General features: G+C 41.5%; 1 protein-coding gene across 4 annotated transcripts in view; it reads right to left on the bottom strand.

Moving 5' to 3' along the window:
* Positions 1 to 6538: 6538 nt before the first annotated feature.
* Positions 6539 to 23393, bottom strand: part of PTPRJ (protein tyrosine phosphatase receptor type J) — a 78576-nt gene continuing 61721 nt past the window's right edge. For all 4 annotated transcript variants that reach the window (XM_075502302.1, XM_075502305.1, XM_075502303.1 and 1 more), the window contains 15 exons: positions 22529 to 22795; positions 20467 to 20754; positions 20077 to 20211; positions 15014 to 15224; positions 14752 to 14870; positions 14352 to 14439; positions 13246 to 13287; positions 12216 to 12303; positions 11014 to 11104; positions 10058 to 10131; positions 9767 to 9901; positions 9239 to 9358; positions 8326 to 8486; positions 7698 to 7833; positions 6539 to 6746 (listed from right to left, as the gene is read on the bottom strand). In XM_075502302.1, the coding sequence (XP_075358417.1) occupies positions 6588 to 6746; positions 7698 to 7833; positions 8326 to 8486; positions 9239 to 9358; positions 9767 to 9901; positions 10058 to 10131; positions 11014 to 11104; positions 12216 to 12303; positions 13246 to 13287; positions 14352 to 14439; positions 14752 to 14870; positions 15014 to 15224; positions 20077 to 20211; positions 20467 to 20754; positions 22529 to 22795 (2114 nt within the window). In that variant the 3' untranslated portion in view covers positions 6539 to 6587. The remainder of the gene's footprint in view (positions 6747 to 7697; positions 7834 to 8325; positions 8487 to 9238; positions 9359 to 9766; positions 9902 to 10057; positions 10132 to 11013; positions 11105 to 12215; positions 12304 to 13245; positions 13288 to 14351; positions 14440 to 14751; positions 14871 to 15013; positions 15225 to 20076; positions 20212 to 20466; positions 20755 to 22528; positions 22796 to 23393) is intronic.

The raw sequence follows: 23393 nt of genomic DNA, 5'->3' as shown, positions 1-23393 counted from the left end.
AGATTTAGAGCATTTGCAGAACATCCATCACACACCCATCTCCATTATAGCTGTGCTTGTGAAAAAAATATGTATCTATCACTAGAGCTTTGCATTGAAATCTCGCTGTGTTTCAGGCTGGAGATGGAAGAAGCAAAAGTAACTCAGCAGAAGTTGCCGGATGCTTTAAAAGGTGCATTTAAAACCTCCCTAAGGACCTATGTAAAAAAAGGCACGGAAGAATCATGGTTAGTGTTACACACACACACATAAACAGATCCATTACCTGAAATAGCCTTTTAACTGTTATTCATATTGAGCAGTATGAACAAGCACATTGTTGTTTGCTGTCTTTATTGATGTAGCTGCACTGTTCAGCAGTCCTATAAATCCGTCATTGCTGGGAACAGCTGCGGAGCAGACTGATAAGCTGGGAAATGAGCACACAGCCAACAGTGCTGAATAACCAGCTCCAGCTCCAAGAGCCCTTACACCTTGGACTACACGCACCATCAGAAAATGTCTAGGTATCAGTAGGACTCAAAGTGTAAGAGCACTTGCCAAGAAAGCAAAGGAATATCTGGCATTGTTAGGCTATTGCTGAACTTAAGAGGCTCTGAAAAAAGTAATCTGATCAGGTGTACAATGCTCTATAGATGAGCACAAGGTGCCTAGCCCCTGTGGAGCAGGCAGACCAGCCTTACACAGGCACAGTGGCCTGGGCTTAACCACTGACATGGGCCAGGGCTGGAGGGGACGTTAGGGAGAGCTGGAGGGGACAGGCTTTGAACCTACAGCGTGGGGAGAAGGAAGGGGAAACAGCTCATGGGGTGGAGGGATGTTATCGGAACCTGGGAAGGAAATGAAAAAGCAGGCAGGCTGGCAGGAAAAGCTTTCCCTGGAAAGAACAGTGGTATCACGTGCCATCTGGAGGCTTAAAGCAGAAATGAACAGGCTATACGTCCTTTCTGGAGAGACAACCATCACCTTTTAGTTAGATATGTACCTTAACAGGAGCTGACATTAGATCAGCCTTTATCACAGAGCTTGTTTTCCTTCTGATAGTACATTCCCAACACTGGAAGAACCACATCAGAAAACTGCCAGATTAAAAGAAGACTAGTCCAGAAATCTCTTACAGAAGATACATGTCTTCTTGCCATCCTGCCCTGCACTGAAACAAGGGTAGAGACATGGCATGGTGTGTGGAGAGCACTCTGTCCCTAGCACACAGCTCTTGTGTCCCTAGCAATCTCATTGTAAGCACTATTAATACGCTAGGGATGTCCATGAAACACTAGCATGATGTCCAGAACATTGTTCCAAAGAGTCTGGCTTTTCCCTGGTCACCTGGAAAGTTGGAGGTAAAACATGAGTTAAAGTAACTCACTTTGGATCAAACTAGGCTACGCTTTCTCAGTGAAAAGAACAAATTTGCTAGCTTTGCTCTGGCTGTCAGGAGATGAAGTCTATTAATTTGAAATGAAATAAACCCAGGAAAAGCAACTTGGATGAATAAATGGGGTTCTGCTAAGTAACAAGGACAAAGAAGAACAGGCCTGGAAACTGAACCTTTTTCTTCAGGTCTAAGAAACATTCTGAGAGGGGTTCCCAGCTTCTCCCCTTGTGAGATGTACAAACAGCTCCTTCCCTTCTGCCAGCAAAGCAGGCAGGAAGCAGCTCCTCCTGGTGCTTCCAAGTCAGGTTTTCTGCTTTGTTTACCTCCTCCTCCCTCACAGGCAGGCAGCTGGCATGGGCAAAGAGTTGGCCAAGCCGAGAGGAGGGAGATCAGAACGAAGCACAACACTGGAAGGAGACACTGTTTGGTACCAACTCGGTAAATGCTTCTGCAAAGTGCTGAAAATTGAACCATTTAAAGCCAGAGGTTTCAACAACACGGAGGTTTCTTAGGTGAAGAGCTGAAAGGGACTCCCTGAAGCAGAGCCACAGTAACTGGAAAAAGGAAGTAAACTGACTTCGCTGGTGGGTATGAGAAGTGGGAGAACGCTGTACCTACCTCAGAAGCGAGTAAACTGTTGATCTTTGTTTGCCTCTTATTCAGCCCCTGGACAAAAGTGATTGCATCTGCATTTTTTGATTAGTTTTTACTCAGATCACCCAGGAGCTGTTAAGACCTAACATCCTTCCCATTGCTAAGAAGGTTTTTCTTTTTGCTTGAGAAAAGCAGAATGTGCAAAGTTTTCAGGTGTTTTTCCTTTCCAAGCTCCCACTTCTGACCCTCTTCCACAAGAACATCCACATCTGTTCATCTCCAAACTCCATTCACCGCCTGGTAACGCCCAGCCAGGAAGGGCATGCAAGGGCAGCAGTGTTTCTGACTACATCCCATTTATCAAGAAAAGAACAGGACAGAAACCTTACATCCTCTCCTTTCTGACCTCCACCTTTTTAGTCTCAAAGGCAGTAAAACCAGTAAATGACAAGACCAGGTACAGAACACAATTTCCACATACACGGGTTCAACTCTACCCACCTGAACAGACTAACACTCCGAGTGACAGCTAGAACAGTTGGCTTTACTGAAGTTCTAGTATTTCAAACAAACCTATGTGATTTAAGGAGGGGAAAAAAAAAAAGTGAGGAATTTTGCTCCCTAAAACTCTCCCTGAGGCTGATTACCCCTAGTAGTGGTGGTCACCTGCTGCAGGTCCTGCATTGGGAGGTTCATTGTCACAGCTTCTCTTCTGCAGCACGAGTCTCACCAAAAGCACTCAGGCGATCATCGTGTGGCTGGCACATGCTCCCACTGGAAGATGACGAGACAATCACACTTTGCTCTTCCCATCTCACCATGCAGTCATTTCAGAAAATGCAGCAGTTACCATGGAGGATCACAAGATTCTACAGTAAGTGTCAGTAGCCTGTGAGAAACTGGAGAGCTGCTGAGTTCCAGCATCACCCTCCAGGCATGTGATCCTCCTTGGGAGTGATTCAGATGGTAACCAGGAATGGAAACTAGGAATTTTAGAAGAAATGGACTTAACTAAGGTAATTTTATATGCATCTACAGTCAGGTAATCTGTAATCAAGAAGTCAGCTATAACATTACAAAGATATTTCTGCACCCCCTTCTATCATCTCCCCCTGGCAACAGAACATCCCCTTCAAGGGATGAAAAAGGCCTGCCTCTTGTTTTTTCTGGAAGTAAATGAGTCCTACAAACTCTGGTCCTCCTCCCTAAGGCTACTTCAGTCAGTGGAAATCTTTTGATTGACCTCAGATGAAGGTATTGTTCCTTTAACTGGTACCAAGCTCTTCATTCAGAGAAACCACCAACTGCCAGGACACATTAGCAGCAGGCCCTGGTCCTGCCAGGCAAGTCTCAATGACAGATTAACACCCTCACAGGGAGCCCCAGTGACTGTAATACAAATCCGACTCAAGAGCCACCCTAGAGGATGGGAGCCCACTTTCCTTATCCATTCTAAAGCCCTTCTAAATGAAACGGGTATTTTCGCAAATTAATTTTGTTCAAAAGGAACTGAAAAGAAAACCCCAAGAAAGGAAACAAGACAGAAAGTGCTCTAGGATGATGCTTTTTAATTGTTATTTTTATATCTTTAAAAACAAATCAAACCATTAAAAACAGACATGTGCTGAAATTTCCTGTACAACAAATATGAAAACAATAAAATTTGTACATCATTTCAAGATATTCAACAGTCACTTATTTGAAACACATCAACTTTTCCCTTCTTAAGCAGGCCCCAAATGGGAAAAAGAGTAGAAGAGAAATGCAGGAGATGCAGTTGCCACACAGTGGAGCTTTCAGCCTGAAAAGTGGATAGCTTTAGATAAGCAACGACGAGAGAAAACGCTGACCAAAGAGACGGATCTCGGCAATTATAACACAGAGAACATCAGAAGGCAGGGAAAAGTTATTTGCAGGAGTTCAAGTCATCTTGACCAAGGCAGATCCACAAGGTAGTAGAGCATTACCTGTAATCCTTCTCCTCCTGCAGAGACATCCTATGAGGCATGTCCTGCTTATTCACATCAACACTATGGCCAACTTCACGTTTACAACACTTTAAGCCTTACCAACTTTCTCCACCTATACCTGGGATCAGCAGATCATTTACTTCAAACTTCAGTCTCTTCTCACAATGAGTCAGTTTTGGGGAAACACATGCATACAGTTGTATTAAAAATGGATACTCATTAGATGATGACACAAGTGAGAATTTGACACCCGCTTCCAACATCAAAACAATGGGATAGATATGTTTGTTTTCTGTAAGAGTATCTGGGCAGTGGTTAGGCAGAAACACATACCATTCTAGCTAGTTTTCTGATGTTCTGCTGCAATATAATGCAAACACATGATCTAGCATAGAAGATTCACCTCCCTCTCTTCTGTGCTATATAAAACAAAGGCCTTCTGAAGCAAGAGAGCATTCGCCACCCTAAGGCAGCAAGTTCTCGGGAGACCTGGAATAATGAATACTGGCTCTGTGCTCTGCACCAATGTGCAGTAATTAAAAGATTAAGAGAGAAAAAAAATCACATGACTGTAAAGGGCAGGCTTTCCTCCCTCCCAGTTCCTTTGGAATGGTTCTGTTTGGTCCAAGTGGTTTATCTTTGTTTGTCATCTGACAGCAGCTTAGGAAGAATGCCAGGTGAGAGATCCACTATGTGGACTGCCAGTTTGGATGGAGTTGGACAGGATCATTAACTTTTTAAAAAAAATTTATTTTAAAGTATTTCAGAGAAAGAGAGAAAAAATATATTCAAAACCAGACAAGTGGCTGCTACAAAAAAAAAAGCTGACGCACACTGTGGTTTGTCCTCCAGTTTTGCTCACACAGCACACCACAATTTCACACCAGGTTGTAAAAAATTCATCTGGATATCTCTAAAGTTACAGTTGCGCACCAGGAATTCCTACATTTTCCTTCAGCTGACAGTGGATTCTGCGAGGTCGCCAGGTTGCACTGTAATGCCACATACACTCGTAGTGTCTGTAGCTTTTTCTGACAACTCTGCTACCCCCCCCCCCCCCAAGCCCCCCCAAAAGCAGCAGAATTCCAGGGACTCTGGTTATTAAACCTTCATAAGATTTTCACCACTTTATAGCTATTCTATAGCATCATTCATAAACTTCATATTCCTCTGCAATGCAACCAGTGCAATGATCTGAAGACCAAAAAACCGCCCCCCCCCCCCCCCCCCCCCCCCCCCCAGCTATTTAAGAAGTCCTTCATTGGTAATGCCTTCATAAGTCTAACAGTTATGTACCAGCAAAATAAATCCAATCTAATCCCTGACTTGTAAAATCAGCAACTAGGGGTTTTCTGCTTGTTTGTTCTGTTTTTAAAAGGACCAGTTAAAACAGCAGCAGTATATTGCAAATAATTATAAAACAATTACATTAGATCAATGAGATGCAGGCAAGTAAGATGTGTCTCAGTTTTGAATGGCTAAAACAACTGAGAAATTGGTCTTTACAGCAGAATTTTGTGCAATTTGTTTTGGTAGAAACAGTAAAGCCAGTCAATCTGTTTGGGAGTGTTTGGACACTTGGAACCTTAGTTTACCATTTTCACAGACTTACATATTTGAGGAAAAACAACAACAATGATAAAAAGACACCAACCTGAGTAAAACTCTATTAGAATAGAGTGATCATTATTCAGTAAATAATATATTGCACCTTTAAATAAATCATTATAAATTGTATAAAAACAGGAGTATCAGCCAGGAACAGGGAGGAGCTATTCTGTCTTTCATACACACCCACACACACCCCCACACACACATTCACATATTCACTTGCTCAGTTCTTTTACTATAGTTAAAGCTCAGAGTGACAGACCACACTCCTCTTCCTCTAGCAGAGGCACCAAAATATTAAGGCAGGGGATATTTGTGGTGAAATGCAAAAACAAAGCCCACCTCCAAACTTCTGGAGAGTCCTGCCAACAGTGCAACTACAGTTAAGTTTGACATAAGCCTTATTTAAAAATCTGTGTTCTCATTAAGAGTTTCAGTACAAAAATAGAATCTCTGCTGTTTTTTTTCTAGAGTAGCAACTAGAAAAGGCACAATTTCCAAGTATAAATGTCCATTTGAAGGAGCTGTTTGTACTCCTTTTTTAAATAAAAAGGAACACAGAAAAAAAAAAAATCACAGAGGCACATATCTATTAGCTAAGTAACCAGATACAGTAGATAAAATATGTTCCTGAAACTTATAATTAAATATATTAAAACAGCCCACAAGCCTGGTGTCTGTAAATGAAATCCTATAAAATTGTTATAAAAAGCTTGTGTTATTTTTTTAATATTTAAATTCTAGTTCACCATTCATACTGCAAATGCTATTTCATCTATCAACACTGTTAAATTCCCAAGAAAAAGCAAGATTCCTCTGTTAAATTTAACTAGTTTTGTTTGTTTGTTTTTAATATCAATCTGCAGCTCCTGCCAGCATTGTGTTTTTCCTCCTGTAGATGACGTCTTCGAATGGGGACAGAACTGGAGAAGCCAGACATGAGACTCTGCACAAAATCCTGGAAAACACAAGTAGAGCCTCTCCCTTTCCGGTGCGCAGGTAACAGCTCCTGGAGGCACTGTGTTCCTTTCAGACTATGCATGGTAGCCATTGGCCTTCCCGAAGCCTGGCCCAGGTGTGAAATTTTCATAGATTGCCATTGCTGTCATGTTTTGGTAAATCAGATCAGTTTTCTTGTCTTTCTGGGATCTAATAATATCCATAACACACTGGTTTAGGAAGACGTACTGGTCCTGATGGGAGAAAAAGAAAAAGGAGGGTAATATATTTCTAGAAAATACCTGATTTTGGAAGTAATTCTGCTTTTGAATATAGGTTTTGGTTTTTGGATACACTGCACTGAATGTTATCACAGAGTATTTTTTAGAAATTGTATGTATAGTTCATAGAAAATAAGGCTGTGTGATGGATGCACTTGTCGTCTTAACCAAACTAGCAGTAGTTTGGTATAGGCTCCAAAGGAGGTAAAGGCCTGAGCCGTGACAAGGCCAAGAACTCCTCTGGTCCCGATTTGTCCTCTGAGAACCCACAAAGAAGCTAAGTGGCACAGTGAGCATCGATGCATATGAGCTTGGAACACCGATCATGCAATTGACACATGAATAGCGGGTGGCTTTAAAATCACTCATTCGCAACAGGCTGGAAGGGACCTCATGATGTCATCTGATCAACCCCCCATAAAAAACTGGGATCAAATTTACTGTCATGCCTAACACCCTCTTAAAAGGCTTTCATGATGGAGATTTTACAGCCTTTTCCAAATCAGCTTGAGTTAATCCACACACCTTTTTGGATCAAAGTAGTAATTTCAGCAGGAACATGTGTGTTCCTGCAGAACACAAAAGAAAAGATGTACACCGAGACCACGTGACTCAAGATAATTCTGGCTCACAGCTATAAAGATAAAACTCACATGGGTAAAACAAGCTGCAAAAAAACTTTTTCAGGATTTGATTCTTTCCAGCTGCAAATGCCAGTCCTACAAAGTACTCTGTAAAGAGATTGCTGCAACTACTGTTGTGGGAAGAGATGCGGCAGGAAGGAGGGAAGTTAAATAAAGGGCAACTTCAGATTGCTCCTTAATATCTCATCTTCCTGTAATTCTGAGCTACATCTTGAATCCACCTTTCCTGGATTATTACGCATGTTTGAAAAACACGCTACTGGATGAAAGACAGCCTTACCTCAGTTTGCACCATTAAAGGTCGGTGCATGCGAAGATCATATACTACTCCATACACATCCACAGTATTCTCCATTTCAATCTGCTGAATCAGGCGGTCAATGGCAATGAACGTCCCCGTCCGCCCAACACCAGCACTGCAATGACACGGGGAAGCTACTTACCACTTTCTCTCAACCACCTGCTCACTGGTGGCCTGATGAAAAGCCAGTGAAGCTAGTAAGATGCTTTCTATTATTTCAGTGGCACAGGTATTACAAGTCTCTGCAGTCCAGAGGGGTGATTCTTACCATCACCAAGAGGGAGGGAGGACAGGCTTCGGGGCTTCCCAGCCTTGCTCTTGCACAAGATTACATAGAAAAGCACTTGAAAAGGCAACTTCTTCAGTTTTCCAGGCTAGGAGAGATGGTCTATTCTAATGACATTTTGTATCACGTACTTTGCTACCTACATTGCTATGTTTCTGAAGCACGGGCCAAAGGTTTTAATTCAGCAGAGTGAATAGCCCATGTTCTTAAGCAAGGAGACTTATTTTTTCATGTTTTTTTTTGTTTTAATTACATTGAAAAAGAATTGTTCTTAAAAAGGCCACAAGAAAAGTGTGTCTAACACAAACATGTTCTTCCTACCTGCAGTGCACCAGAGTAGGAGAGTCGATTGGATTTTGACTGCTGTACTCATGAACAAGGTGTCTAAAGTTGATGAGAAGGTCCGTTGTCTCCGGCACTCCATGATCTGGCCAGGAGGTGAAATGGAACTGGCGCACTGTGTGGCTTTCTGGTGTGTTGGACTAGATGAATACACATTAAAAACAAAAGAAAATAGGCTTCAGAGGAGCAACAGTAGGGCTTCCTGTGACATATACCGCGCAAAGCTCAGCTTCATTAAAGCTGCCTGTTACAAACTGTGCAGTAATTTGATCTATATTTCAGTTTCCCTCTTCCTTCCGCTCTGGTAGAGAATACTTTGAAATAGTTTCCTTTTACTTTTCCCTTTACTCCAAGATCATCTCTGCTGCATTAAATTTGCTGACAGAGATAGGGCTAATTGTTCAGTCTAGCAGATGTTACAAGTATCTGCATAAACACAAGTTTTGGTACAAATCTCAGGGAAACATGAGCTGCAAGATCACTGTTGGGACAATCAGTAATCCCATTAGCAGGCTGGATTTTGCTGGCAGATCCCCACAAGGAGGCTCTTACTGACAACTCATTCCCACCTTTGGATACATTACTAACACACTGTTCTGGGAAGCCAGGGCATACGAACATATGCATATACATAATATCACAGGAATCTCGCTGCCAGTAAATAGCATGAAAGATTTTACATCAAACTTTTGGCAGAAAGCAGACCAATACATTCAAAGCCTCAAATTAAAATAAACCACTCTTATCCTTTTCCCTCAGATAACTTTGAATTTGATTAAGTTTTAGTGAAATTACTATATTCTGTCATTCCAGTATTGCTTGACATGTGAAGTCACAATGATATGATAAACCACTTCTACAGATATTTATACACAACTAATGGGGTACTCACCTTTTCTACAGTGAAATCCCTTATTGTCCATTCTGGAAGGACAATCTCCGAGACCATTGTCACAATAATGTCACCATAGCTCTTGGATTGTTTGTCTGGCCAGTACTGCTCACATTTTGTCTAAGAAGAGAGTTACAAGGTTAGACACATTACACACAGCAGTGAAGCAACTGACTGTTAGTTTTAAATAACATACCACCTGAAGGAGGGCTAGAAGGCACGCCACCCTTCCCAGTGGCCTATCCCAAGGCAGGAGAAGCTCTACCAAAATCATTCTTTAGGGAGAAGAACCCACCCTTAAATATAACGATTCCACAACCCTCCTGAGACAATCTATTCTGGTAGTCAGCAGACATAAAAATGGGAAAACGCTAAAAAAATTGGGCTTATTTAATTTAGAAAACAGTCTTCCAGTAAGTGGATGGTTGCTAAAAGAAAGTGGTTAGTCTCCAACCTACTAGGGTAACAACAAAATTAGAAGAGATCCAACTGTCTTCAAGAGACAGTTCAGTTTTAGTAAAAACATACCCGGGCTTGTTCAACACATTTTGTCAACATAACAATAGAGTAGATATTCTTTTCCCAAATCATGCACCAGAAGTCTTCTATAGTATTGGGTAAAGGACCCTGTGCAGCAATAAATGCCTTCTTTGAGTTGTAGCCCTTAAGAAGACAAAGAAAAAGCCAAAATAAATACTTATACACAGACACTTGCATCAATGAGACATAAAAAGCTGATTTTAAACATCATTATGATCTGTTAAGTCTGCATCATAAAAATACACGTTATATTTCATTTCAACTAATGAAGCAACTTACAGGCATATAGTTTGCATTAATATAATCATTGGTTGCAGAGCTTTGATCTGAAAGTTTAACACGAGAAATATCATCTGCAGAAAGAAAAAAGGAAAATAAAATTATGAATTTTAGAACTAGAATCTTTCAGCAAAATACTGCTTATCTAATGCACGGTTTCTAAATAAAAGGTGTTTTAGAGCAATGTGCTTTTTAAGAATAAGAATATAACTTTAGGAATCATAAACAGCAGTAGTTTAGAATTTTTATAATGAATGACTTCAGAAAAATGAGTGGCCAGAATAAAAAAAAAAAATCAGAATACTCAACACAGACTTTTTTGTTTTTTTTTCTTTTAAACATGGTTTGGTTTTGCATATTTACATTTTTTAAACAAACACAAAATTTACTATAGTTTTAATTACTGGAGAAAAACAGGTAATTTGCCTCCTGCTGCCATTGCAGCTGATGTTTTTCCTCCAAAGCATCCCTAAATACCCGCCACTGTTTGCCTTCCAATTCCTTCTTACACTCTGCTGCGTAGGGGTGCCTGCAGACAGCTTGGCAGAGCTTAGGCTCTTAGTTTTTCTGCAAAACTGGCCAGCAGGATCTTAATATTTCTCATAGCTCTGCGCATCAGTCTGTCCACAGTCAACTGTTAACCTCTTTTTTTTTCAATGTGGACTGCAAGTTTCTCACAAATGGAAAATTAAAATTATTTAATTAAGGGAAAGTTCTTTAAGGAGCTTTCTTGAGGGAAAGTTTGGGAACTTTAGGAAATGTTCTTGAGGGAAAGCTCTTTAGGTTTGCTTATACAGTGATTTTGGGAAAGCAGCAGCCCAAATTCATTCATTTGGAAACTGACATTAATCCCTCTTTGAAACCTCTGCGTATTACTAAAACCAGATTAGCCAAACCCAAGGTTTTTCACCTAAAAACTCAACCAGTAGAAGATGCAAAACCAAAGAGTAACTCACATGGTAAGACATTGTTGTATCTATTTTTTCCCCTGTTCTCAGGAAGTTCAGCAGCAAATTTGGGCTGATGAACACCAGCAGACTTGAGTTCCTACAGAAAAAGGATTCATCAGCACCTGGTCCTGGTTTAGGAATCATACACATGACTGAAACAGACAAATACTCCAAACACTCTTGGCCTTTGCTGTAAAAGTATGCATGTTAAACTGGAATAAATGATGATAAAAATCAGTTTTGTACAGAGTGGGAGGGTGACAGTGGCAAATTGGCTAGAGAAGGGATTAATACAGAATGTAGGAATACTAGTGTTTTTAAAACCCAGAGATGGGCTTTAAAAGCCCAGAAATAGTTTTGCAGAAATACATGACACGGACATCAACAGCACACTCATTCTGACTCCAAGGCAGTGAACTACTTAGCATAAGCTTTGCAGACATTACAGGGAGAAAGGGAGCAAGTGCATCATGAAAGGACTGAAGGAAGCAAAATCTGAGAGGAAGGCAAAGCAGAGCCACCGGCCTGCAAAGTACAATAAAAGGAATGGAATTTGATCTGGAAAGAAGAAAGTCAATTAATAGGTTCAAGATGATGAAAAAAAAAAGAGATTCTTTAACAGCAGACATGACAACACAGAATCCTTACTGATACTGATTCCTGTCTTTTGTACCTTATAACAATTGAGCTTTAGCACATATCATAGCAAACCAGTTCTGGGCACTAAGGAAATAATAATTGCTGTTTCTCTGACTGCTCCTTTGAGCTATTCACAGGTGTGGTTTGCAAATCACACCCATGCATTCAAGGAGTCAGTGATATTAGCAGAGAACTGTCTTGCTGTGGAGAAAAACAAAATAAAAAACCCGAAGTGCAGGAAAGTTAAATAGCTTTCTCTAGGCTAACTCTGTAGTACAACTAGGGCAAGGACTCTGGAGATTCTGGCTCTGGTGAGAGCTCTGAGGAGCAGGCCATGCTATAAGCTCACAGGTAGAAATAATGGTTCAGGATGTGAAGTATTTATCATGCACTTCAACTAAATCTGGAGCGGAATCAGGGAAGGGAAGGCTATACATGAAGCTTAATAATCTCTAAAATAAAGGTTCCTTCTCTTCCTCTTCAGTAAGCCTCGCATATGCTCCACAGGAAAGATAATTTGCCTTTCCAAAAACATTTGTCATGAAGCTCTCTCCACTGAGGGCACATACCTCATACTCTTCAGCAAAACCACAGTTGGAGTCAGCTTGCTGCTTCTTAAAGTAGGACTCAAAGTTCTCCACTTTAATCATTTTTGATCTACAATGAGAAAAGCCATGTGTTGGTAACTGGTATTAGGCAAATAAACCATTAATTCAGTTAATGTGTTAGAAAGTATGCTTTACTTACTTCTTGACTCTTCAGGGGAGGATGGGGGGAAGAAAAAAAGGTTGATTAGACACATGCAGCTGTTTTTTTCACTATGTGAATCTAAGAATGAAAGCATGACTGTTAGTAGCAGCCACAAAACTGTGCATTTACAGGGGACAGGATTATCAAGCATAGCACTTAACTGATCTGTTAAACCAAGGAGAGAATAGTGCATCTTTCAGAAGAATATCACAGAAGGTGTCAGTCAGCTGCTTCTGTGCTCCCATCAGATTGGCCCCATTCCCTGGTGTATTTTGTCAGCTATCAAAGTCTACACAGGTGGGACTTCATGGGATGCTCCAGCCACGCCTTTCCATCAGCACAAAAATCGGTGCAAGAACCAATAATGTGATTCAATTGCACTGCCTGTGACTTCCAATATATTGTGGTTACCCTCCCGTGGCCAGCTTTTACAATATTAACATTATCCGAATTAATGGCTCAGCACAAAGCAGTTGTAAAGCAAAGGAAAATTCAGGCCACAGTGCAGAATTTTGCATATATGCACTTTATCAACAATTTGAATTGTCTCCTCAATGTGCACAGAAGCCTGCATTTCATCCAAACATCCTGTTTTTCAAAACTACGTGGAGCATTTGTGTATCTAAAAGCTATTCACGAAGCCAGCACTCAAATCCCTATGGCAGCTCTAGACGTCTCAATCAACATCATTATTTTTAGTCTGCAGGCTGGAGTCTTTAAATTCCATGAAGAATTAATACTGCAAAATTCTATATAAAACTGCACAGAAAACAAGTATCAGGGTTCAGAGTAAGTTTTGGAAATGTTGCTTCAGCTCAGAAAACAATGTGTGAAAGGGTATGGACTTACTTAATTGGAGAAAAGGACACTTCAGTATTCCTTTTATCTTTCCTATAAGGCAAAAGAAATCAACACAATAGGTTCACAGTAGAATTTAATGGAATGCATATGAGATTTCTGACAACAGCTATTTCCTGTGCCTGTTCAGAACAATTTCTTTTAAAGGATCTCATTCTGCGCAAGAAAACCCTCCTGAGGCAAATCTTACACCTGCACTAAGAATAAAATACTTAATCCTTCATTCAGTGATGTTGTGCAATGGGACTGTTTCTTTCTGTGGGAACCAGAGCATAACACCTGAACACAAAGCACATAGTTTGGTGGAAGAAGTACATCCAAGGGATCTGCACCGCTACCTAACATCTCAGGAGAATTGCTACTAATCCCAGAATCCCTACAGTAAGTGTTCAACAGTGATACTTAAAGTGGTAGCTGAATGAAAATAAGTGTTCCTAGCTTTAAAGGAAGCTCTTCTCATTATTGTCCACAGCTACTGGACATGCTCGTAAGAATAACAGAAGTTAATCAAAGAAACTAAGAAATCTGGACTAAGGGCCCTACAGCTAAATCTTTAGAAAGGATGTCACATGATCAGAAGCAGGAAAAAGCCTCTGTGGACTCTTAAATCCCAGATTATTTGGAAAAGATTGGAAACTGAGAGACCAGCTCAAACCTTAGGCAACTCATCAGCTTCTGGAAACTCCAGAATGGAAGTTTCATGTGACAGGCCATCAAGCAATTAAAAAGTGTGATTAATGGATATTTTCCAATAAAACCATCTAAGATACAATTACATATGTCTTTTAGCACAATAATTTGTGATGTCTGCTCACTTCCGACTTATTTACTTCATCAGCACACATGAATTCAGAAGAGCCAAACAAAACAAATCTTAACTTGTTAGTTTGTAACTATGGGGTTGAACAAGTCATTTAACTAGTTCAATACATCAACTCTAATCTGTAACATACAAACAAGATTTTTAATAGAATGTATTTTAAAGCATCATGACAGAAGCGTAGAAAACAGAAAGAGAGGCCTTTTCAGGAGAAAGATACAGAAGTGAAATACTGGTGTTCCTCATCACAACAAATACAATAATGAACACACATTACCTTCTCCTTCTCCAGAATATGAACCCCCCTATAGCGACTACAGCCAATATAGCTAAAAGGCATCCAATAACAGCTCCAGCAATAACACCTGATAGAAGAGAACAAGTATTACTCATTATTGATTTACCTCTTTGGTAATGATCTAACTCAATCAACAAGTGACAAAACACACTCTGCTCTACTAAACATCTTTTCTTTACTGTGTCCTTTGGCAGTACCAATATTGAAAGCTCATTAAGAATAATAAAATGAATAAATGAATGAATAAAGCTAGAAAGGAACAGTCCATCACAGGGAAGCCAACGGGTGTTTTGCTATTATGAGACTTGCCATAATTAAGGAATCTCCACACAGTTTGTATGTGCCAGGCCGCCAGTCCTAAATTTGACATTAACTATACCTGGATCCTGGGGTAGCAAAACCGCCTCAGAACAGGGTGAAAACGATACATAACTATCTTCCGCCACAATGATGTTGGCCATAGTAAAAGTTATATTAGTGAAACCTGCAACACTTGCCCTGTTGATAAGGGAGAAGAAAAAAAACACAGGCGCATTACATGGTTTTGACAGCCTTAAGCAATATCTGTAATCTTTTCATTAGATGATCTTTTAGATTTCAACTGCAGCAAAATTAACGAAACAGCGGTTTGAGATAAATACCTGTATGAACGAAGTGGAATCAATGGTCCATTTTCATAGCCATACATTGTGTTTCCCTTGCCTACATTAACGATGTTTGTACCATTCTGAGAATGGAGAGAAGGTGATTTTGCCTGCTCTGTATCTATAACATATGCCACATAGGTGACTGTCATCTTCTTCTTGAAGTCTTTGTATGTGTTGTTCAAATCAGACTTCAAAGACTCACAACCTTCAGGAAAAAACAAGGATATATGTGGTATACATCATCTGCTGATTTTTTATCAATCAGCACAGTGGCTGAGATGGTAATACAGTGTGTCACATTAATCACAGTTGTCATTACTCCATAAATTCTGCCTGAAATGAAAATGAGTGCAACAGACAACCTCAGAAATCTCTTCTGCAGTGCAATCTACTGAACTACCTCCCTACTACCCAGTGTTAGTTTGTTTTAATCTCCTTTTGGTTTTACTTCTACTATGTATAGTGAAGCTTCTTTGTAAAGGTACATTAGTGGTGGATTCTGGTGTCCTCGCGGACAAACTTCACTAGACAAGTCACTCATATCCGTACGCACTCTATCAACTATCATATGTAAACAGTGCAAACAGTGTAGAAAAAGTCCATTGGTATTTGGTAACATTGTGCTACCCAAACAGCATCAAGCCTCATTTCAGGGTGACACTGAACTCATCCTGACCCATACTTATTTGCTGTGTCTTTCAAGAAGTCTTACACCTAAACCCTAAGAGACGAAGGAGTTAATTTCTGCCTTTTCTTGACATAGACAAGCATTGGACAAAACAGTGATCAGAACAGTTTCTCTTCCAGAAGACTAAGAAGAACATGCTACCGCAGTCAAACAGTGACCAACAGGACACCATCTGCAGAACAGCATCACTTTACAGTGTCTGTTGTTAGAAGATGAACCCTAGAAACTTGAGGCAGATTATACAATTGAGGCAAATATGACCTAAGAGGTAATAAACCAGCTCAAATTACCAGTTATCCAACAACTCAAGAGCAAATAAACTGATGTAAATATTCAAAGTGTTACAGGAGGAAGAAGAATCTTGCTCATTTGACTGAAATTTGCATACATTGCTCTCTACTGACTGCCTTTACAAAGCTAAAAGCTCCTTCTAAAAGCAGATATAGTACTGAATTCACCTTTAATAAGGAGAAGGCTTTCAGGAGCTCTGAAAGGTGGAAGAGCTCTACTAAGTTCTCTACAGTTGTGTGGACAAGGTTTAACCTGCCACCAGTGAGATGGTGGCTCACTACCACCAGCAGCAAAGCTCTCATCAACCATAACTGTGCAGGAACAGGGTGCAAAACAGCTCTTCTAAAGCACTAGCTTCATAGAATCATAAAGGTTGGAAAAGACCTCTAAGATCATCTAGTCCAACCGTCAACCCAACACCTCCATGCCTACTAAACTATGTCCCAAAGGGCCACATCTACATGTTTTTTGAACTCCTCCGGGGATGGTGACTCCACCACCTCGCTGGGCAGCCTGTTCCAATGCTTGACCACCCTTTCAGTAAAGAAATTTTTCCTAATATCCAATCTAAACCTCTCCCGACACAACTTGAGACCACTTCCTCTTGTCCTATCGCTAGTTACTTGGGAGAAGAGACTGACACCCACCTCACTACAAGGTGGAAGAAGAAGAGACTACACCCACCTCCTTTCAGATAGTTGTAGAAAGCAATAAGGTCTCCCCTCAGCCTCCTTCTCTCCAGGCTAAACAATCCCAGTTCCCTCAGCCACTTCTCGTAAGACTTGTTCTCCAGACCCTTCACCAGCTTCGTTGCCCTTCTCTGGGCAAGCTCCAGCAACAAAATGTCTCTCTTGTAGTGAGGGGCCCAAAACTGAACACAGTATTCAAGGTGCGGCCTCACCAGTGCTGAGTACAGGGGGGATGATCACTTCCCTAGTCCTGCTGGCCACACTATTTCTGATACAAGCCAGGATCCTGTTGGCTTTCTTGGCCACCTGAGCACACCGCTGGCTCATGTTCAGACAGCTGTCAACAAGCACCTCCAGGTTCTTTTCCACCAGGCAGCTTTCCAGCCACTCTTCCCCAAGCCTGTAGCGTTGCATGGGGTTGTTGTGACCCAAGTGCAGGACCCAGTACTTGGCCTTGTTAAACCTCATACAATTGACCTCGGCTCATCAATCCAGCCTGTCCAGATCCCTCTGCAGAGCCTTCCTACCCTCCAGCAGATCGACACTCCCACCCAATTTGGTGTCATCTGCAAACTTACTGAGGCCACGCTCAATCCCCTCATCCAGATCATTGATAAATATATTAAACAGAACTGGCCCCAAAACTGAGCCCTGGGGAACACTGTTCGGTTACATTAAAAGCTGCTGAGGTTGCAATTAACTCAGTTGCCTAGAAATGGGTGTTCAATACTATCTGAGATACGTTATACGTCCTGTTTGGTCCCTAGTTTCCATTCCAAAAGTATGTACATCCCAGGTTGTAACTGCAGCTCCTTGTGGATCTCTTGGATATCACCGTAGGTCATCTCAAACAGCGTTAGACACCATTGCTTACACAACTGAATAAAGTCCCCTCTCTCTATCCTAAAGGTAACGATGTCCGTTTTAAGACAGAGAAACTCATCTCAAATATATTAACGCTATTTCAACACTATAAAGCTGAAGCAATGCTTGGCTATAAGGATGGTTTTCTGCTCCTATCAAAACACTCAGACCCTATATTATAAATACAGGTGATCTTCCTTCCTTATTTCTCTCAATCACATCTTGAAAGTCCTCTTTCTTGAATCCCTTGCAATCAAAACCACACAGAAGAATGCACTGAATCTCATCAAGACTAAAACAGAACTGGCTGAAGGTACAAGCAGAGCTGCTGCTGCATGCAAGAGACTGACATTCAAATCAGCAACTCTGGGGCAGCTGAGTAGGCATGTGAAGAACAGGAATTTTCATAGAACCATAGAATGCTTTGGATTGGAAGGGACCTTTACAGGTCATCTAGTCCAACCCCCCTGCAAGAGCAGGGACATCTTTAACTAGATCAGGTTGCTCAGAGCCCCATCCAACCTGACCTTGAATGTCTCCAGGGATGGGGCCTCCACTACCTCTCTGGGCAACCTGTTCCAGTGCCTCACCACCCTCATTGTAAAAAATGTCTTTCTTAAATCCAATCTAAATCTGCCCTCCCTTAGTTTAAAACCATTGCTCCTTGCCCTGTCACGACAGGCCTTGCTAAAAAGTCTATCCCTGTCTTTCCTAGAGGCCCCCTTTAAGTACTGGAAGGCTGCTCTAAGGTCTCCCCGCAGCCTTCTCTTCTCCAGGCTCAACAACCCTAACTCTCTCAGCCTGTCCTCGTAGGAGAGGTGCTCCAGCCCTCGGATCATTTTTGTGGCCCTCCTCTGGACCTGCTCCAACAGGTCCGTGTCTTTCCTGTGCTGAGGGCTCCAGAGCTGGAGGCAGTACTCCAGGTGGGGTCTCACCAGAGCAGAGTAGAGGGGCAGAATCACCTCCCTCGACCTGCCGGCCACGCTTCTTTTGATGCAGCCCAGGATACGATTTTCTGCACTGATTTACTACATTATATATATCTCCAGGCATTTCTTGGACATATATTGTATGGAAGAAGAAAGATCTACAGTCAGACTGATGCAAGATGAATTTCCAGTGTTAAGACAAAGGATAAGCGTGGATGTCAAATACCACTTGGGGGAAACTATCTCCATCAGCTGCTTTATTCCTCCAGTGCACTGGCACAAATGAAAAGAAGTTGAACTAGAACCTACACTGCAAAGGTAAGTTCCTTGATTTTATGATTTATCACTAGACATTCACCAATTAAAGACATTTCTCTGTTATGATGCTTTGAAGAGGTGACTTTTATAGACTACCCTCTAGCTTTCCCTGGCATTCAACCTCCCATAGCATGTCATGCTGCCAACACTATTCAAGCCTCTCCCACCTGCACCCCATCTTTCTCAGTTAATAAAATGTTTTAAGTACAATCAGAAGGAAAGCTTTTTTTTTTTTTTTTTTTTTTAAGATCCTACTGCAGATATCTTACAGCTGAAGAAGGGAGGGGGGAAAAACATCCTACATTCCAAAGCTCTGAAAATTAGTAGCTCTGAAAATTATCTGTGGGGAAAAAAAAGGATACTACACAATCTTGTGGCAGGAATCACTGGCAAATCAAGATGGCAACAGCACAGTGGCAATACATATGAGACTTATATACAAGGATAAGTCAGGCTGGAAAAGGCTGAGTGAAAACAGTGGCGTTCTGAAAACAAGGAGTGATCTGACTTCAAGCAAGCAAGGTATTTGCCTCATGATTTTTGGAAGGTGATTGAAAATACTGAGTCAGCTTTTTCTCTATCCATTTAACACCTATTTAGAGTTTAAGACTGTCCTGATTTCAGCTGAGATAGTTAATTTTCTTCCTAGTAGCTGGTATAGTACTGTGTTTTGGATTTACTATGAGAATAATGTTGATAACACACTGACGTTTTAGTTGTTGCTGAGTAATGTTTCCACTAGTCAAGGACTTTTCAGCTTCCCATGCTCTGCCAGGTGCACAAGAAGCTGGGAGGGGGAACAGCCAAGATAGTTGATCCAAACTGGCCAAAGAGCTATTCCATACCATATGACGTCATGCTCAATATATAAACTGGGGGGAGCTGGCCAGGGGGCAGTGATCGCTGCTCGGGGACTGGCTGGGCATCAGTCAGCGGGTGGTAAGAAGTTGCATCCCTTGTTCCTCCCTCCCCCAGGTTTTGCTCCTCTCTCTCTCTCTCTCTCTCTCTCTCGTTGTTTTCCTTTTCATTACAATTTATAATAATAACAACAACAACAACAACATTTTCTTTTTCCCAATTATTGAGCTGTTCTTATCTCAACCCACGTGTTTTCTTACTTTTGCTCTTCTGATTCTCTCCCCCAACCCACCAGGGGGGTGAGGGTGAGCGAGCGGCTGTGTGGTGCTTAGTTGCCAACTGAAGCTAAACCACAACAAAGACATAATGCTGTCTGATAAACTGTTGCACACAGCTACAAGAGAATACCATAACATTTACCTCGTTCTTCTGTTGTGATCATTACTGCATAGGCTTTTAATGGTCCATTCACTGACTCAAAATCAGAGAATTCAACAGACAACGAGCTGTGACTGACTGCCTTGACTAAAGGAGCTTTGCTTGGAGCAGGTGGGTCTACAAACAGAAATAGTTTTTAGTAACTTAATGACTGATAAAGAAAAGCTTTCCAAACAAGAAAATGCTGTAATACTGATGCCGTTCATATAATGCATATTTATTGTGCATCACATTAGACTTTGCATGAATGTAGTGTTTTATTCATAATCTGTAGGCTGATAGTGTACCGCATATCAAGTTTGGTATTCTGCAATCATGAAGTTCATATTTTGGTCCTATGGATATCTTTCATTCTCAAATCTTAATGCTTACCAGTAATGCTTGTATTACACATTTGCTCAACTGGAAGGCTTTCAGAACTATTTGAAAGAGTCGCAATAGTAACAGTATAGGTGCTGAAATAATCTAAAGATGCTGTTCTGAAGGTTTCCTCTGAGCCTTCTCTCATGCAGGATGGAGTCCGTTGTTCTTTTCTCCATGTATCATTAAATATTTTAATTTTGAAGCCAGAATTGTTACCAAAAGGACATTCCCACTTAAGCATTAGGGAAGACTGCTTGGCCACCGGTTCACACTGAAATGAATTCACTGAGGCAGGAACTGAAAAAAAAGGAAAAAAAAAAAAAGAATAAAAAAAGAGGAGTAAGAAATCAAGTACTGTAGTAAATAGAAAAAGCTGTGTATTTGTAAGTTCTGTGTATAAATGTTTGTAAAACTTCCATATTCCCTTCCACTTTTAAAAGAATGAAGCTACTGCCTACAAGGACTTGCTACCCTATGAGGAAGAGAAGTATTTATCATATTAAGTACACAGGCCTCTGCAGACAGGTTTACTGAGAAAATTTAGGTTGAATATCTGTCGAGATCAGCAAAGTTGTCAAAATACTGTTCACTCATTGAACATACCACTCTAAGAAAATTTTAAAAGTAGTATTGAGATTGACGCTAACTCCCTGTATAATTACGTAAAACTCTTAGTGGCCAACAAATAATAAAATGAATACAAGCTCCATGCATTAAAAGCGCAGCAGTAGGCATCCTTAAGAGCAGCAACTATAACATGTCAGTTTGTGTGAGAGTCCTATAGGACACAATAGAAAAATTGCAATCTTATGACCAGATACAAAAAGATATTTAAAAAGTTAATGTAGCAGTGACACTGACAAGAAAGGTCCCTCTAAACTAAACATCTTATAAAACTTGGCCTTCAAGACAAAACTCTTAAAACTTCTACAATTGTAACACACCGCAAATCTATTTCCTCTATTAATAAAGTATGTGGTACTTCCAAATACAGGGGTAAGAGGCTCATGGATTAAATTATTTTGTTATTAAAAAGGGGTATTATTTTAAGAAACTAAGGAGAAGCAGAATTGTGTACCAGAAGAAACAGATTTAGTTAAACAATAGATATGAGTGACTGGGACTTATTTCTACTGCATTTTATAAATATTTCTTCAGTAACAGTCAGCTACTCCTACAAATACAGTGAAATTATAGAAGGTTCCAGGGTTTAGGTCTGTAATAACAGCTCTGGTGACACTGGATGTCTGGTTTCTAGAGGAGGAACCATGACTTTGGATCTCTATCCTGTAGGTGTAGTTAGAAGAAGTATCATGTGTGCTCCACGGAAAAAATCAGACACCAGCATACTCTGCCCGGATATGGAAAATGGAGCCGGGCTCTGTGAAAGTCAAGATGAGACTCCATCAACGCTCATGAGTATTTGCTGACAAACGCAGACAGAAAAAGCAGAGGCACAGCCACGCTTCCACGTTTTGGACAGACCGAGCATTATGAGTAGCCAAGCAGCACTTTCACAGTACCAGAGACTCTCGTAACAGGTTCATCCTGGGGCACCTCTGGAAACCCCACTGAGGAGCTCTGGGACAGATTCACTCCACCTCAGCTAAAATGGGACAAAATGAAGGAAAGGACACAGCAGGACATATTCAGAACAAGGGGAAAAATGGACACAATGCCTAGCATAAGCAACACAGGAGCACCTCAACAGTCTCCTCTCTGCTGACGAGCTGAGCACAGCAGCATGGCTGAGAGCCACACAGCCCAGTGCTGCCCACAGCCCAGCTGCAGCCACAGGCCCCTCCAACAGGGGAAGTTCCCCAGGCACAATGCACTGTGTGGGAGCCCCTCAAAATAAGGACCTGAGGGCTTCATCCACAAGGAGGAGAAGGCAACAAAACCTCCCACAGAATCCCCTTCCACACATTAACATTGCTGACTGCAGGCAGGTCGCGTGCAGCACTTCTGCCTGCAACAACATATTTCAACCCTCGGGCAGGAAGGCAGAATCCTGTGCTGCACAGCAAAATACAGCCCACCAGAAACAGGGCTGCAAGAAAATGTGACTTACTTGTATACAGGCTTATGGACACCCCTTCTCCTTCCGTCTGACCACCAGCTGCTACTGCAAATACTGTGAAATTGTACATCGTCCCAGGGATTAACTCGGTAATTTCGACTTTGGTGACATTGGACGTCAGGTTCCTAATAGAGGTATCATTTACAACCTCTATCCTGTACGTGTAGGAGCTGGAAATAGTGTTGTTCACCGCCCATGTTAAGTTGACAGAAGTCACACCGACATATTCTGCCTTGAGATCAAGAACTGGGCTGGGCTCTGTGGAAGCAAAGACAGCAAGCTGTCAAGCTGCAAGAACATCTGCTCACATACATGGACAGAAGAAACAAAGACACGCCACTACTTCACTCTCTTCACACCACTCATCGTTCAGAGTGCAGGAGCACCCCAACAACATCGCCAGATGCTCCTGGACGCTTTTGCATCAACGGGCAGCTAAGGAAAACCTGAAGAAAAGTCATTCTGAATGGGGTTCATCTCCCTTTGACACTCCAAAGCAGAAGCACAGGTCATCACTGTGCCAGCACTCCCAGGATTTTGCTTGGGAATTCAGAGATGTGTTCAGGAAAGATACAAGGTTGCAGGGGAAGGTGGGGAAAGAAGGTGGTGGTGTATCTGTGCACAGTAAAAGGTGAGGAACGTCAAATATCACTGCAAGAGAAACTGAGGTGATGACCCAGGCACCGTGCTCCTTCGCCATCCTTGATGCCCTGAGTGCACTCCTGAGCTAGCGCTGCCTAAAGCTCACTCTCCTGCTGCAGCCCAATGGCAGCCACAGGCCCCCAAATCACAAACGTTCCCTGGGCAGAACACACTCTCTGTGTGGGAACCCTTTTAAAATAACGGTGTGAGGCCG

Source organism: Mycteria americana, chromosome 5, assembly GCF_035582795.1.
Source record: "Mycteria americana isolate JAX WOST 10 ecotype Jacksonville Zoo and Gardens chromosome 5, USCA_MyAme_1.0, whole genome shotgun sequence".
In the NCBI taxonomy this organism is placed as follows: Eukaryota; Metazoa; Chordata; class Aves; order Ciconiiformes; family Ciconiidae; genus Mycteria; species Mycteria americana.
This window is presented reverse-complemented; position numbering and strand designations above follow the sequence as displayed.